General features: G+C 42.3%; 1 protein-coding gene across 5 annotated transcripts in view; it reads left to right on the forward strand.

Moving 5' to 3' along the window:
- KIAA0825 (KIAA0825 ortholog) overlaps window positions 1-14,837 on the forward strand; it is a 473,150-nt gene that overhangs the window by 187,049 nt on the left and 271,264 nt on the right. For all 5 annotated transcript variants that reach the window (XM_088444682.1, XM_088444683.1, XM_088444681.1 and 2 more), the window contains 2 exons: window positions 3,023-3,250; window positions 9,970-10,378. In XM_088444682.1, coding sequence (XP_088300808.1) covers window positions 3,023-3,250; window positions 9,970-10,378 — 637 coding nt within the window. The remainder of the gene's footprint in view (window positions 1-3,022; window positions 3,251-9,969; window positions 10,379-14,837) is intronic.

Below are 14,837 nucleotides of genomic sequence, written 5' to 3' on the forward strand. Positions count from 1 at the left end.
TTGAGATGCAGCAGCTGTCACAGAACTAGAAAATGCAGAACGGAACAACTCCAGCTTACTGTGAGTCAAACACCGTACTGGATGAGATGGAAGAACATAAAGCACAGTCTAATTTACAAGAGATGCAAACCCAGATGGCTTGCAGTGTGTTAACTTTAGCAGCATGCATGCTGTTCCATGTCAATTCTTACACAGCATTGAAGTATTAATGCCCCCTTATCACGACATTTATACTGTCTGTAGTAGCAATTGTGCCACTTATGCAATGCCTAACATATAGGTATATTTAGTTAATTGGGGGAAAAAATAAACATAGCAATTAGGGTGTATGTTACTGATTTTGAAGTGTCTGCTTATATGTGTGAAGATATACAGATGGATCTGTTATAGTTTCAGTTCTCAATTAGATGTGGCAAATCCACAGTGAATTTAAGAAAAATAAATTAAAAGTTGCCATTTTGTTGTTGCTGTGATTATACAAAATGAAAATAATACCAGCTACAAACAAAGAGTAAAATTTTCACATATAAATGTCAATATTGGGTTACATCTCTTATACTGTAGTGTGGCTACGATGAAGGTTTGGTGCAGCTGTAAAAAATCTGACGCTTGTTGGACAAATTCTGTTGGTGGTTCCATTGTCGTTACACTGCTCAGAGGTTACTAATATGCTTTACTTGTTTTAAAGTGTTTTTAAAATAAATACAATCCAGGTTACCAAGTGTTAAATCTGATAGACTCAAGGGACAAATGTTGTGGATTAAAAAGACTGAAATGTAATGATAGAAACATAGGTGAAGGCACAATGAATGGTCAATTTTTCTCACCATGCCCTATAATGATCTGTTTGGTTTCAAGTAGGATCATTATGAAGCGTCACTGTTGTTGAGACCACATCTGGAAATTTGACAACAAATTAGCTTATTTTCAACCTACTTGGGCACTAATTGGAGTGTACAGTATATGGATCCCTAACATCATCGATCATGATCTGCATAGAGATGGACAGAAAATGTGGCAACGCGATGAGTACACCTTACTGTGTAATAAGTCATTGGGCTTGATTTGGGGTACAGAGACACCCACTGTTGGCTCCTCAGATCCGCTGCTTGCATACAAAGCTGCAGCATCGGATGAACATCTGTCTCATCATCAAGCCTCTGAGCAACCCTATGGTTGTTCAGAATGTCTGTCACAAGTAAGACATCGGAGCCAGAACCACTGCTTAAGAAGACACAGTTTCTGGCTGTGACACTCCCCCAAAACAGTCGCGACACATCTGCATTTGAGTTGCCACACTCCCTTTACCTTTTCCCAAATGGTCACTGTCTGTCAATCACTCTTCTTCTAATCCACAGTATGACCATCATCACATGACTAACGTGGCACATGATCATCGTGGCACATACACAATGCAATCCAAATGCATGCGATGTATAGAAGACATTGCCCATTTGTTATAAAATGTAAACTTCTTCCACCACTGAATCAGGCCCATTGTCTGGCTGTGCTGATTGTGCCTATGTGATTTAGCAAGTTGGCGCTCGAGCCACATGGTTGGATGGAACCTTGAGAAATCCAAGTCCTAAGAAAACAAATGCTTTGTGTTATCCTCTCTGTGTTAGCCACCTATTGATACCTTAAGACATTGAGAATATTAGAGCAGTGGACACAAGTAGTAAGATTTAACGCTGGGGTCCTTTTTTGAATTGAGTTTTATTAGAAGGTTTCCATAAAATAAAACAAAAACAACAAAGTAAAAAATAAATCTAATATAAAGAAATATCACAGTGTCTAGCATCAGTGAGTCATCTCTTTCAAATACTGAATGTAGAAAATCAAAGACATATTAACGATAAGACATGGGGGAGATAGTTGTGTCAAGAATCAGGCTTCCAGGAAATGAAGGAATCAAGCAATATAACATGAAAATAAAAGGAAAAACACACAGATCTATACATTGTTATGTGGGATAAAATTGAGACCAGTCATAGTATTTAAAGAGAGAGAACCCGGCGGTAGCCTGACTCTGCAGGACCAACAGAGGTGGATTCTGCTTCAGTTACTGCTAGGGTTCTTAAACATTCTTAGTTCTTTTTTTTTTTTCAGCCAATTGTTCAGGTTTTGCAAGTTATGAATGCAGGGGCGGCTTAAGAGAGGAGTGGGCCCGTGTGCAGACTTTGTAAGTTTCCAGAATCCCACGATCATTTTGAAGTGCACATTACTCCCACACAATGTTGGGGTAATAGGAAAATCATAGGTCTTCTATTATTATTCTAAATGTGGGCACACACTAGACGATGTGCACACGATGTGATATGGTGAGCTGTTTCCCTTGAACTCTCCCCGGAAGATCCCCGGCACTCCAGTACACAATATGGTGCTAAAAAGTGTCCAATCTGACTTAAGATCTATCATGCACAAAATCTATCTATTGCACAAAATTGTGTATGAGATTGGCAAATCTTGCCTGGAGTAGGCAAGATCTGAAGATCTGATGTACGACCAGCGGGTACGCGCATCGGTATCGTGATCGTGAGTGGACACTTACGATTTGGACATATTTTACACGATTTGACATTCCGATGCATCGAAATCGGGCAAATCGTGTAAAATATCGTCTAGTGTGTACGCACCTTAAGCTTTTGTTACTTCTATATACTGTACTGCTATCATATACCTTCCCAGTGGAGCTTACAGTCTTATTTCCCTATTACAGACACACACAGCATAGTTTTTTCATAGAAGCCAGTTATTCTAGCAGTATGTTCGTGAACCACAAGAGAAAACCAATGGATAAGGGGGAGACCACTCTAACACGGGGAGAATGTACACACTACAAGAAGGTGGCACCGCGGTTGAATTCAAACTCAAAGCTCTAGTCCTTCAAAGCAGCAGTACTGACTAGTATGACATAGCTCATCATACATCCTTGTTGCTTATGCCTAAGTTTTTAATTAAATATGTTTGTGTCTATAAGCTTATAGTTTAACATCCCTTTTTACTTTATATTTTTTTCTAGCACATACCGGCAGAAATGTAGTGCTCCAATATTTAAGAAGGACCCTCGTAAGATCAGTGAAAGGTTTGGTGAATCAGATTTTTTCATTCATTTGCTCCATTGATCCCACCAATCATGATTTTTCCTTTTCACACCAACACAACATTCCTGATGTCTTGCTAAAGGCCTTACCGGAGAAATGGAACTTCACCGCCCCAGTGGGAAAAGAGCCAAAGAAATCTCCAAAACGTAAGTGTTTATAAACAACATTCTTTACATGTTTACTTGGAGAAAGACATGCCTACTGTATGTGCAGAAGTCCTAAACATACAAGCTACTGTACAGATGTGTTCTCATATGTCATCATATTTACACAGAGGGGCTGATTCAGAGTTGCCCCCAATTTTGTCTCAGGTTTCGACGCAAGCCCAGTTGGCAAAAATCACTAGATCTGTAGAGTGCACTTGTATGCAGCACTGAAGAAAGCTCATAGTGTTCAGACAGTCTGATTCTTGCTCAGTATTACAACGTCCCTCACACAATTGTATCTTTATCCATTTGTTAAAGATTTCTGAACAGCAGGGTTGACACCAGGAGTCATTGGACCCAGTACAAGTGAATCATACAAGGAACCCCAACTCTAAGGGCATTGTGCGAACCTGGTCCAACAGGCCCTCTGAGCGAGGAGGCAATGTGAAAGTTCCCCTTCTGCCTCTCCTTAATGTTTCCGCCAGCATCGATTATCCCGACAACTAACTGATCCTCATTAACAGGACGGTCTGTTTGCGGCTTTCAACATCAGCGTGATGGCCCCTCCATATCAGCAAGATCAGATTAACAATGGGGAGGATGGAGCTACAGCTCCATCAGAATTGATGGCCCCTCCATATCAGATTAATAATGGGGAGGATAGAGCTACAGCTCCAAGCCCCCACGAAAAAATAGGCCCATCATCAGCATGATGATGACCAGCTGCCTAGCTGACCACACAGTAAGCCGTAAATCATAAGTATTAAAATTGTATTTCTCAAACATTTATGCAATTTTCTACTTGTATATGCATTTGGAGATACCCTAGACTGATAGTGTAGGGGTTTACACGCCCATGTGGCCCTTAATCTGGCCCTGCATATAAGCCTGGGCCCTTTTACATCAATACCCCCTATAACACCCCCCCCTTCTCAGTTGTCAGCCCTGCACCCTGCAAAAGAATACATCATCCTGTGTAACAGAATATCATTCCCCACACCTCATATCATGGCATAGCTACCTACCACCCCATTAATGACCACATGTATAGTCCTTCCTGCACCACAGGTCAATACAAATAATGGTTCAGCAAACAAATAAAAAATATGGGCAGAAAAAAATACCAACTAGCCCAAGTAATAGGTCAACACAAACATTTGGAAAGGTCAATGTAAGAAAGTTCATGGGGACATAGAGAGACTGCCTACTTATCTTAAAAACGCTGTCTGCCTGTCATTTCTCACTCTCATTCAGCTGGTGCTCTGCAGTGCCATAGAGAACAGATATACATTTCATACCAGTTTTCCCATTCCAATGATGCGGCCCAGTGTAGCTTATTGAACATCGCCCCATCACTGTCTGCAATAGAGATGTCACTGACGTCACAGTATCAGTCAGAAGACGGATCACGTCCGCCCACCCTCACGCACAGTTTTGCGGTGGTGATTGGACAGTTAGGGTTAAGCACGCACTAAATAAGACACTGTTGAAATTTCTACAGTGTTGACAGTACATCACTGTCAACATGGTCAAAGTTGACATTATGAACATGTCGACATAGTGACTATAGTCACATTCTGAAGTAGTCTATGAATGTTGACATTGCGAACAGAGACATAATATACTGAACCCCTTATTGAGTGTGTGACAAGGACCTGTCAACTTGCTACAAAATGGGAACATTCATGATAGAACCGTCTGTACAAAGAGGCAAAGAGAAGTGGCTCACATTTACTGGGAAGATTGTGTTCCTGACAATGTTGTAAGCACTTATCTCTTTAATTATATGTTTAATGGATAGAGATCTACACTATTGTGCCCAGTTTTTTATTGCATCATTCCGTCCATTTAAATTCGAATAGAAATATATATTTATTCTGGGACTATGTAGTACTGAATATGTATTTATAATATTACCAATAATGGCTTTCTTGTTTCTTTATATTCTTATATTCTTCTCTGACTTCATTTAGGAAAAATGTCTATTGTGTGGCTCTACTTTGTCAAATTTTCTGTGAGGAATGTGGTTAATATTCCTCACTGTGATATATGGTGGTTATATAATGTGTTTTTCCATTTCATTACAATAATAAAGTCTGTATCATTTTAGGAACTTTACTGCAGTAATGCTGTAGAAGTGTTTTAATGTGATGCGATGAAGATATATTTTTCATTTTACATAATGTGCACAAGCCATGGGTTGGTTTTTAACTAATCTAATCAACTGTCTTGAAGGATACACATTTATTTGTGTTAAAACACACACACTCAAATTGCAAATATATAATATACTAGCTGGGATACCCGGCATTGCCCGGGTTGAAAACTGAACCCTGAAGTACACCTGCAGTCTTTATTTGTTTACATTGTCCTCGCCTATAACCCCATTCCATTGACCCTGAAAAGGACCCCACTGTTTGCTAACATGCATGCAAACAATTGCGTAACTACCATGAGTGCAAGGTGTGCGGCCGCTATGGTGCCCAAGCTGCCTCTGTGGCCCAGCCACTCCCCCTGCACCCAGTCACGCACACAAGGTGGGCCAGTCCAGTCTGGGCAATGAAGGGGGACCTGGGTGTCAACAATGTTGATTTGATTTTGGCCCACCAGCTGAATACAGCTGGCACACTGGCAGGCAGTCACTGCCGGTCGCAAGGCAATCAGAGTTTGGGGACCAGCGCCAGAATCAAATTGCGCCGCTGCTGTGTGTCCATGTCTGCCAGTGCGCCAGCTGTAATTAGCCGTAGGCCTGGCCCCAAATCCACACCTGCTGGCTGCTGATGGCACACAGGGGCAGGCAAGAGGCTGCTGAAGGGACACGGGAGGTGAGTTGCTGGGGGGGCATAATGTGTATGGGGAACTACTATTGTGTGGAATAATGTGTTATATGGGGCACTACTACTACTGTATGTGGCATAATCTGTAAAGGGCATTACTGTGTGGTATAATGTGCAAAGGGCATTACTGTGTAGTGTAAGGGGATGTATAAAGGGCACTACTGCTGCATTGCACACTGTATAAGGGGTACTACTGTGTGGCATAATCTGAATGGGCTCTGTGTGGCATAATCTGAATGGGGTCTGTGATCTGTGTGGGCAAATGTATATTTTTTACCTCAAGGGAGGCCCTTTTAAGATCTTGCTATGTGGCCCACAAAGTTCTAGGGGCACCGAGAGGGGGGGGGGAGGTGGATACCAATTACCCTGGCCTGGGCTTGTTGGACACTAATTACCCTGGCCTGGGCTTGTTGGAGGAGCCTGGCAGGGGACTGGGTCTGACGTCACCCCCCCCCCCCCCCTCTTACCTGTCAGGTGCCCAGCACACACTGCTGTGTACTGGACTGCAATGGGTCTCCTCTGTGTGTGGGGGGACGCGAACACACTGATCGTGCCCCCCTAGATTTGCACCGGCTTAGGGGCTCACAGCACCCCCTTTCTCACTGCTGCAAAACCGTTTTTTTCTTTTCTAAGGGGGCATGGCCATGCTTTCTGTGGTTAGGCCATGCCCCCTTCCACGGGCCTAGGGTGGCTCCCTATTCTCCTGGCAGAGCCATAACTAGACTTTTTGGTGTTCTGTGCCAGAAAGAGCATTGGCGCCCCCCCTATTTTTTAAATAAGGAGATAACACACCCGAAAAAGGGCCATGGCCTCATGAGGAAGGGCCAGGGAAGAGATAGGGGAGGCCAGGAGATGCTGGGGATAAAAGAAGAGGAAGCTTCAAGTGAGAATTATAATAAACAGAAAATTGACAGGCCCGAACAGCGCCCCCTGCCCTGCGGTGCCCTGTGCCATGGCACTGGTCGCACTACCCTAGTTACGGCCCTGTCCCCTGGTTATGCCCTTAAATGCAAACACAAAGACTTTGGATTTAATTTAAACTTGCATAAGTCATCAAGTTTGCTCAGAGATGAAAAGGATACTTTTGTTGTATTCTCATAGGTTTTGGGCAGACTGCCAATTTCCACTGGAGCCGGCCATGGAACGGAATCGGTATGTTATACCGCCGGGCTCACGAATGAAATACCGACGCCAGAAGGCCGGCAGATGAAGATCCCGACGGGGCTATCCCTAACCCTCTCCCCCCTCTAATCCTAACCCTCCCCTAGGGGTGCCTAACCCTAACTTCCCCCCTTAATACCTAACCCTAACCTCCCCCCAGAGGTGCCTAAACCTAACCTTCCCGGGGGGATGCCTATCCTTAACCTCCACTCGGTGCCTGACCCTAACCCCCCCTTCCCCTAGCCTAACCCTAACCCTCCCGGGGGGGTGCCTAACCCTAAGTCCCCTCGGGACACCCAAAACCTTACGCCCCCCCGGGCTATCCGCTCGGCTTACCTACGATTGGTATGTCGGGCGTAGGGATGTTGGCATGGGGCTATTGATAGGCGTCAGACTATCATTAGTCCCATGCCGGGATTACACTGTAAGGAAGCTGGCGGTCGGCATTCCCCTGGAACCTGTGTAATTTAAGAGTGTCTCTATTGTTAGCGATTGTGTGACAGTGTGTGGCCCTGACGAAGTTCAAAACTAGGCAAAAACCTAATCCTGATCAAACTACACTACCATGGCAAATTTGGTGGAGCTAGGTCCAAAACTCTGGCTGTGCATAAAAAACAGAAAGCCGGACAGCCAGACAAGCTTTATAGCTTATTATATAGATATACTGTACTGTGCAAAAATTTTAGGCAGCTGTGGAAAAACTGCAGCAAAGTAAGAATTCTTTCAAAAATAGAAGTTTTAATAGTTTATTTTTATCAATTAACGAAATGCAATGTGAATGAACAGAAGAGAAGTCTAAATCAAATCAATATTTGGTGTGACCACCCTTTGCCTTCAAAACCGCATCAATTCTTCTAGGTACACTTGCACAAAGTCAGGGGTTTTGTAGGATTATAGTCAGGTGTATGATTAACTAATCTTACCAAACAGGTGACAATGATCATCATTTTTTATATGTACAGTAGGCTGAAACACAGTCATTAACTGAAACAGAAACAGCCGTGTAGGAGGCTTAAAACTGGGTGAGGAACAGCCAAACTCTGCTACAAAGGTGAGGTTGTGGAAGACAGTTTCATGTCACAGGTCATTTACCATGGCAAGACTGAGCAGAGCAACAAGACACAAGGTAGTTATTCTGCATCAACAAGCTCTCCCAGGCAAAGATTTCAAAGCAGACTGGGGTTTCAAGATGAGCTGTTCAAGCTCTTTTGAAGAAGCACAAAGAAACGGGCAACGTTGAAGACTAGCGTAGTGGTTGGCCAAGGAAACCTAGTGCATCATATGAAAGACACATCATGCTTACTTCCCTTCGAAATCAGAAGATGTCCAGCAGTGCTATCAGCTCAGGACTGGCAGAAACCAGGGACCTATCTAATGTTCGGAGAAGTCTGGCCAGAAGTGGTCTTCATGGAAGAATTGGAGTCAAAACGCCATACCTTTGACGTGGAAAAGAGACCAAGCAACTCAACTATGCACGAAAACGTAGGAACTGGGGTACAGAAAAATGGCAGCAGGTGTTCTGGTTTTTAAAATTTTAAATATTTGGCGGTAACAGAAGGCAGTTTCCAGTTCACTGAAGATCTGGAGAGTGGTACAATAATGAGTGTCTGCAGTTAACAGTGAAGCATGGTGGAGGTTCCTTGCAAGTTTGGGGCTGCATTTCAGCAAATGGAGTTGGGGATTTGGTCAGGATTAATGGTGTCCTCAATGCTGAGAAAGACAGGCAGGTACTTATCCATCATGCATTACCATCAGGGAGGCATCTGATTGGCTCCAAATTTTTTCTGCAGCAGTACTACGACCCCAAACAAAAAGCCAATGTCATTAAGTGCTATCTTCAGCATAAAGAAGAACAAGGAGTCCTGATCTCAACATCATCGAGTCTGTCTGTGATTACAGGAAGAGACAGAAGGATTTGAGAAAGCCTACATCCACAGAAGATCTGTAGTTAGCTCTCCAAGATGTTTCGAACAACCTCCCTGCTGAGTTCCTTCAAAAACTGTGTGCAAGTGTACCTAGAAGAATTGATGCTGTTTTGAAGGCAAAGAGTTGTCACACCAAATATTGATGTGATTTAGATTTCTCTTTTGTTCATTCATTTGGATTTTGTTAATTGAGAAAAATAAACTATTAACACTTCTATTTTTGAAAGCATTCTTCTTTGCAGCATATTTTCCATACCTGCTTATAACTTTTGCACAGTACTGTGTAAATAGAGAGAGAGAGAGGGCGAGAGAGAGAGAGAGCGAGAGAATGAATATGTGTGTATATTAGTGATATAACAATTGGGACAATCTCTCTGTCCAAACTCTCATACCTGCAGTTTAAGTAGCCAATTGTCGATAATTCAGTGATATCCTATGGAAAAAAAGTGTAGAATCTTTTAAATTAAAAGTATATATGCTGGAAAATGCTATCACCACACCACCCACCCAGAACAGAAAATAGGCAAACTCTATTGCGGTATGAAGTATAGAAGTAGCCATGCAGATTGTAACTTTTCTAGTGTAGTTTTCTTTGGAAATAGAAATAGCAAACCTGATTTGCCGTCATGGGTTATAGTACATCACACTGTATTTAGTAAGCCCATATTTCCAGTTGACTCTAGTTGATAAGTAGTGAAATTGTTTTCTTTTATTTCACAAAATAAGTGATTCTTGTGTTACCAGAACATGGCAGAAAAATATTAACTATTTCTTTTTTTTTCTTTTCATGTTGTAGACTTCACAAGATTGACAGCTGAAGCAGTCTCCATTGTGATCGGCAAGCTACCTTCAATAATTGCATGCCTGCCTCCCCCAATAAAGTATTTTTACTTATTCTCAGAGAGAAAAATATCAGAACAGAACTCTGTATATAAGGCTACAGGAATACTTGTATGGAACTTAATAGGTGTTATTTGTCATGTACTAGAAGATGGAAAAGCCATAGAACAGATGACGGGTACCCCACAGTCTCAGTGGAGTAAAGAATATTTTGCTGTAGTGTGTCAGTGCTTAGAATGGTCCATTGGAATAAAGACTAGTAATCCCAAAGATGAGACGCAAAAAGTGTTTGAAGACATCGAGAAAAACCAACCAAAGTGGATTGAGAAGCAGGTGCTGAAAGCCAAAGCTCTGAGCTCAGAGGGGTAAGATCCATTTAACGTTCTCTAGAATGATGAGCTAACTTAGCCTATTATAGTTTAGGAACATGGTTTAAATGTCTACATTTTAAACCCATGGAAATTATCATTTCCATATGTTTCATGTATTTGGGTCTATGAATGTGTCCTTATTTCTGATGCAAGGATTTATTTGTTATGAGCATTATATTTTACAATTGCTTTAAGAAGAGAGATACAGTATAAAGTGCAAACACACAAAAAAGAAGTGTGCAATGGGTCTGCTAACCCCCATTGCGGAGGCAACTGAAGGATTGTAGATACTTTCTGGGGTATCTGCCACTCTGCATTTCAAATAATTAAGCATTTTACTTGGTGAGGAATTGCTTACTTAAAATTATGAGAAGCAGACAAAGATTATTCATTTTTAATGTATGTATGTACAAGCGCTCTAAGAGCAAATAATCTTGTGGTGGGGGCAGCTGTGGGTATATGAGGTAACCACCCTCAATTCACATGTGGATCTTTAATTTTGATAATGATACCTCAGCGCTCAACCTGTATGTAATTTATTAGTATAAATAAATAAATAAATAAATAAATTGATATGGGTCTTTTTGTTTCTTTAAAAACGTTTATTTGTCAATTTATGTTAACACCATTAAAGGTTGATATATGCTGTTAACAGATACCTACAGTGTTAGCTAAAGTTCTATTAGCAGGTAAGTAAAGTTTGGTAAAAATTCTAAACTATATATACAGGATATAAATGAATAAACCAACTGTTAGCAGGTATTGATTAAATTCATATATCAGAATGAGTCAAAATAGCTGATTGTTGCAGAACATATATAATTAAGTGCTATGAAATCTCCTGCTAGCACTAAGCGAATCTAGGACGTCCACATATAACATCACGGTACGTATACATCACAGACTGACATTGGGATGGTTGAATGTGTGGGAGTATGTGATATAGACAAATACAATGGTGCTATGTGTTGGTACTGGGGGTAGTGGGGGAGGGGGGATGGGTCTATATGATGTCCCGATGGTGTCCAATATGCTTAGTCTGAAAAAGTGTCCTGTATAGGGACTCGGGATGGTTGCTGCTGAATCAGTGGTAAACTGCTTGTTGGAATGTTATTAAACATTCCAACATCCGGGGTCCGGCCGCTAAAAGCCCCGTGGGTGACTTACCCTTCCTGGGCTGCAGAGACTCCGGTCTCTCTCTTGGCGTCACGGATCGAGACGGTCAGCGCTGGAGTTCAGCCGCTGAAGTCCGTGAGTGGAACTTTTCTTTCTCGGCTTGCTGAGACGCTGGTCTCTCCCGATGCGGCGTGTTCCTCCAGATGGTTATTGCGGTGAGACCTGCTTCGTTGGCCGCGTGGCCCGGGATCCCGCTGTGATGCCTGGCTGTCAGTGTGCTGATTTTGCACCTGCGGCTTGGTCGGGCCGTAGCATAGGTGTTCATTTGTCAGCGTGTCAGCGCGCTGTCCTGATCATCCGTCCGGGGTTAAATGCTTGATCCTGCAATTCAGTGCTGGGTCTGTTCTGCTGCTAGTGGTGGTGTCAGTACACCAACGCGTTTCGGCTCTGTCTAGCCTTACTAAACTTTACTTACCTGCTAATAGAACTTTAGCTAACACTGTAGGTATCTGTTAACAGCATATATCAACCTTTGATGGTGTTAACATAAATTGACAAATAAACGTTTTTAAAGAAACAAAAAGACCCATATCAATTTATACTAATAAATTACATACAGGTTGAGCGCTGAGGTATCATTATCAAAATTAAAGATTATTCATTATACAGTTCATTCAGATATAACTATAAGAAGTTTTAGCTGCCAATCAATGATATTATATAGGCAACTGTACAAAACACTTGCAGACTTTTGGCAATTTTTTATGGTTATAATAATATCTGTATATTGAATTTATTACCTGTAAGGAACAATTAATTTGTACATTATATGGTATTCATTTATATTACATTGTTAAAGTTTGTTGGCATTACCTATAATTTATGTGATTATTTTTTAGTTTTGTAAAGATGCGTCAATATATCTATATTTCTAAAGACAAAACTATTTATTAAAACATCTTCACCTACAGCAAAAGAGGTTGCCTTATTTGTAGTATGTTGAATGTGCAAAGTGCTTGTTTTTCAATTATAATTAATGGGAGGTTTTATAATTAGCTCTCTGCACATTTTACTGCTTCATTAGAACAGTTTATGCAAAAATATTTTGTGTCTAGTTCGATAATATTGATGAATGAATGTATTGATGAATGTATCTAGAGGCACTATAAAAGTACAATAGGACTAAACAAAGTAAAATACAAACAGCCACTGTTTCTCTGTGTATTAATTGGAATAACATACAGATTCACAGTTACTGTAGTCCTTGTGAAGTAGTTTACATATATCTGCTGTGAAAAACGTGAGTTCCTAAATGGATGTGTGTAAAATGTAAATATCCTTGCATTCCATTTTAAATTTTGATATTCTCAGAGATGGGATGCAGTCATCATATCGACAATCATAGTGTCTACACCACAGTGTTGTCAGTGGTGATGCCGACATTGTTACCTGTCTACATGTTCATAATTTCGACATCTGAAATGTCAACATGTGAAATGCTGACATTCTCAGAATGGTAACTATTAGAATTGGGCTGCGGGAGTGGGAGGTTAGGGTTAGGCTGGGGGGGGGGTTAAGATTAGGGTTAGGGGTTAGCGTTACTCACCACTGGATGACAGAGGATCAGTGAGAACTCACCATCAGTTGACCACCAGTCCCGGAAGATATAACTGGAGTTGCCGCTGGACTCGCCAAACAAGGTAAGTCACTGCTGTACTACCAGAAACGTTTTGTCATTATGAATGTCGACATGGTCAAAGTCAAAATGGCAATTATGTCGAAATTATGACCTTGGGCCTGATTCAGACCCACTCGCGAGCGGCTGTCCGCTCGCAAGTGGGTCGATGTTATGGACTGAGCATGCACACGACGGAGGGAGCTCCGTCGTGCGCATGTGCCAGACGCGACGAGCGAGGGAAAGTCCTTCGCTCGTTGTGTCTGATCAAAGGGGGCGTGCTGTCGATGTTGATTGACAGCACGCCCCCTTTGGTAGGCGTGCCGGGGGCGTGCCTCCCCGACGGGGGCGTTCCCATGGGAACGCCTCCCGTCAGAAGCCGGCCCACTGACATCACTAGTGATGTCAGTGGGAGTGATTTTGGCTCTGATAGAGCCAAAATCACTCCGGAGCTTGCGGTTGAAAACCTCAACCGCAGGCTCCGGCTCGCAATTTCGATGGTCGCGATGGTCTCGACCATCGCGGCCATCAAAATGCACGCTCGTATAGCCTGTGGGTGGTGACCCACAGCTATATGAGCGTCCAGAAGGACGCTCCATTTTCATGGAGGCCGGCCCTCATTCAGAGCGTGCGCTCTGCTCAGGCCCTTGTCCACATTCTCGTGTCGACATGAAGAATGTTTACAAAATATACCAAAGCCCTCAAAGATATAGGAAATTACGACCAATCATTAAGTCTACAAGAGTATCAAACAGTGCATTACAGTGAATAATATTCAAAGTTTAAAGCTAGATGCACATTAGACAATGTGTACCCAGCAAAACATCGCCGGCAACGGACATACACACTTGCCCATGCCGAGTCAGATGGGGGAGGGATGTGTCATGCTGCATGGCATCGCTAGCAACATCCCTCGTCGGCATTACTGCGGGGCCGACGGGGGATGTCACTAACTATGCATGCTGCAGAATGCAGCATAACACGTTTCTCCCCCTGTCGAACCCAGCATCGGCAAGTGTGTATGCAGCATACGATAGCGACTTGCTGGGTACACACTAGACGATATACCCAATATGTAGCTCCAATCCGCGGGATCGGACAACATACCGTCTAGTGTGCTAGTGTGTATCGGACAACATATCATCTAGTGTACTAGTGTGTAAGACAGGGGTAGGCAACCTGTGGCAGTCCAGCTGCTGTGGAACTGCATATCCAAGCATGCCCTGTCAAGGCAACTAAAACTGGGGTAGGGCATGCTGGTTTTTGTGGTCTACATTAGCTTGAGTTCCACAGGTTACCTACCCCTGGTCTAACACATTATATAAATGCTTTGCTGCTAGAGAGATTCTTTTATCAGGTATGGTACACACATAGAGGGATACTATTAATTATCGGCGATCTGCTTCTGTTAAATACAGTAGAGTATTATTTATATTTTGTTAAATCGTGTTTATTTATACATTTTGGAATTTACACCCACAGAGGCAAGGTAAAAAGAATATGCATCAGACAGGACAGATGTGTAAAATAGCAAGTCACGATGAGCAGAGAAAAAGATATTGCATATGAGAAACTATAGAGCTACCTATTTAATTAAACAAATAAACAGTACATCTTAAGAAACATTAAATAAATCAGAAGCTGAGGTAACTGTACAGTACC

This window comes from Taudactylus pleione, unplaced genomic scaffold, assembly GCF_031769625.1.
Source record: "Taudactylus pleione unplaced genomic scaffold, aTauple2 ptg000370l, whole genome shotgun sequence".
NCBI classification, from domain to species: domain Eukaryota; kingdom Metazoa; phylum Chordata; class Amphibia; order Anura; family Myobatrachidae; genus Taudactylus; species Taudactylus pleione.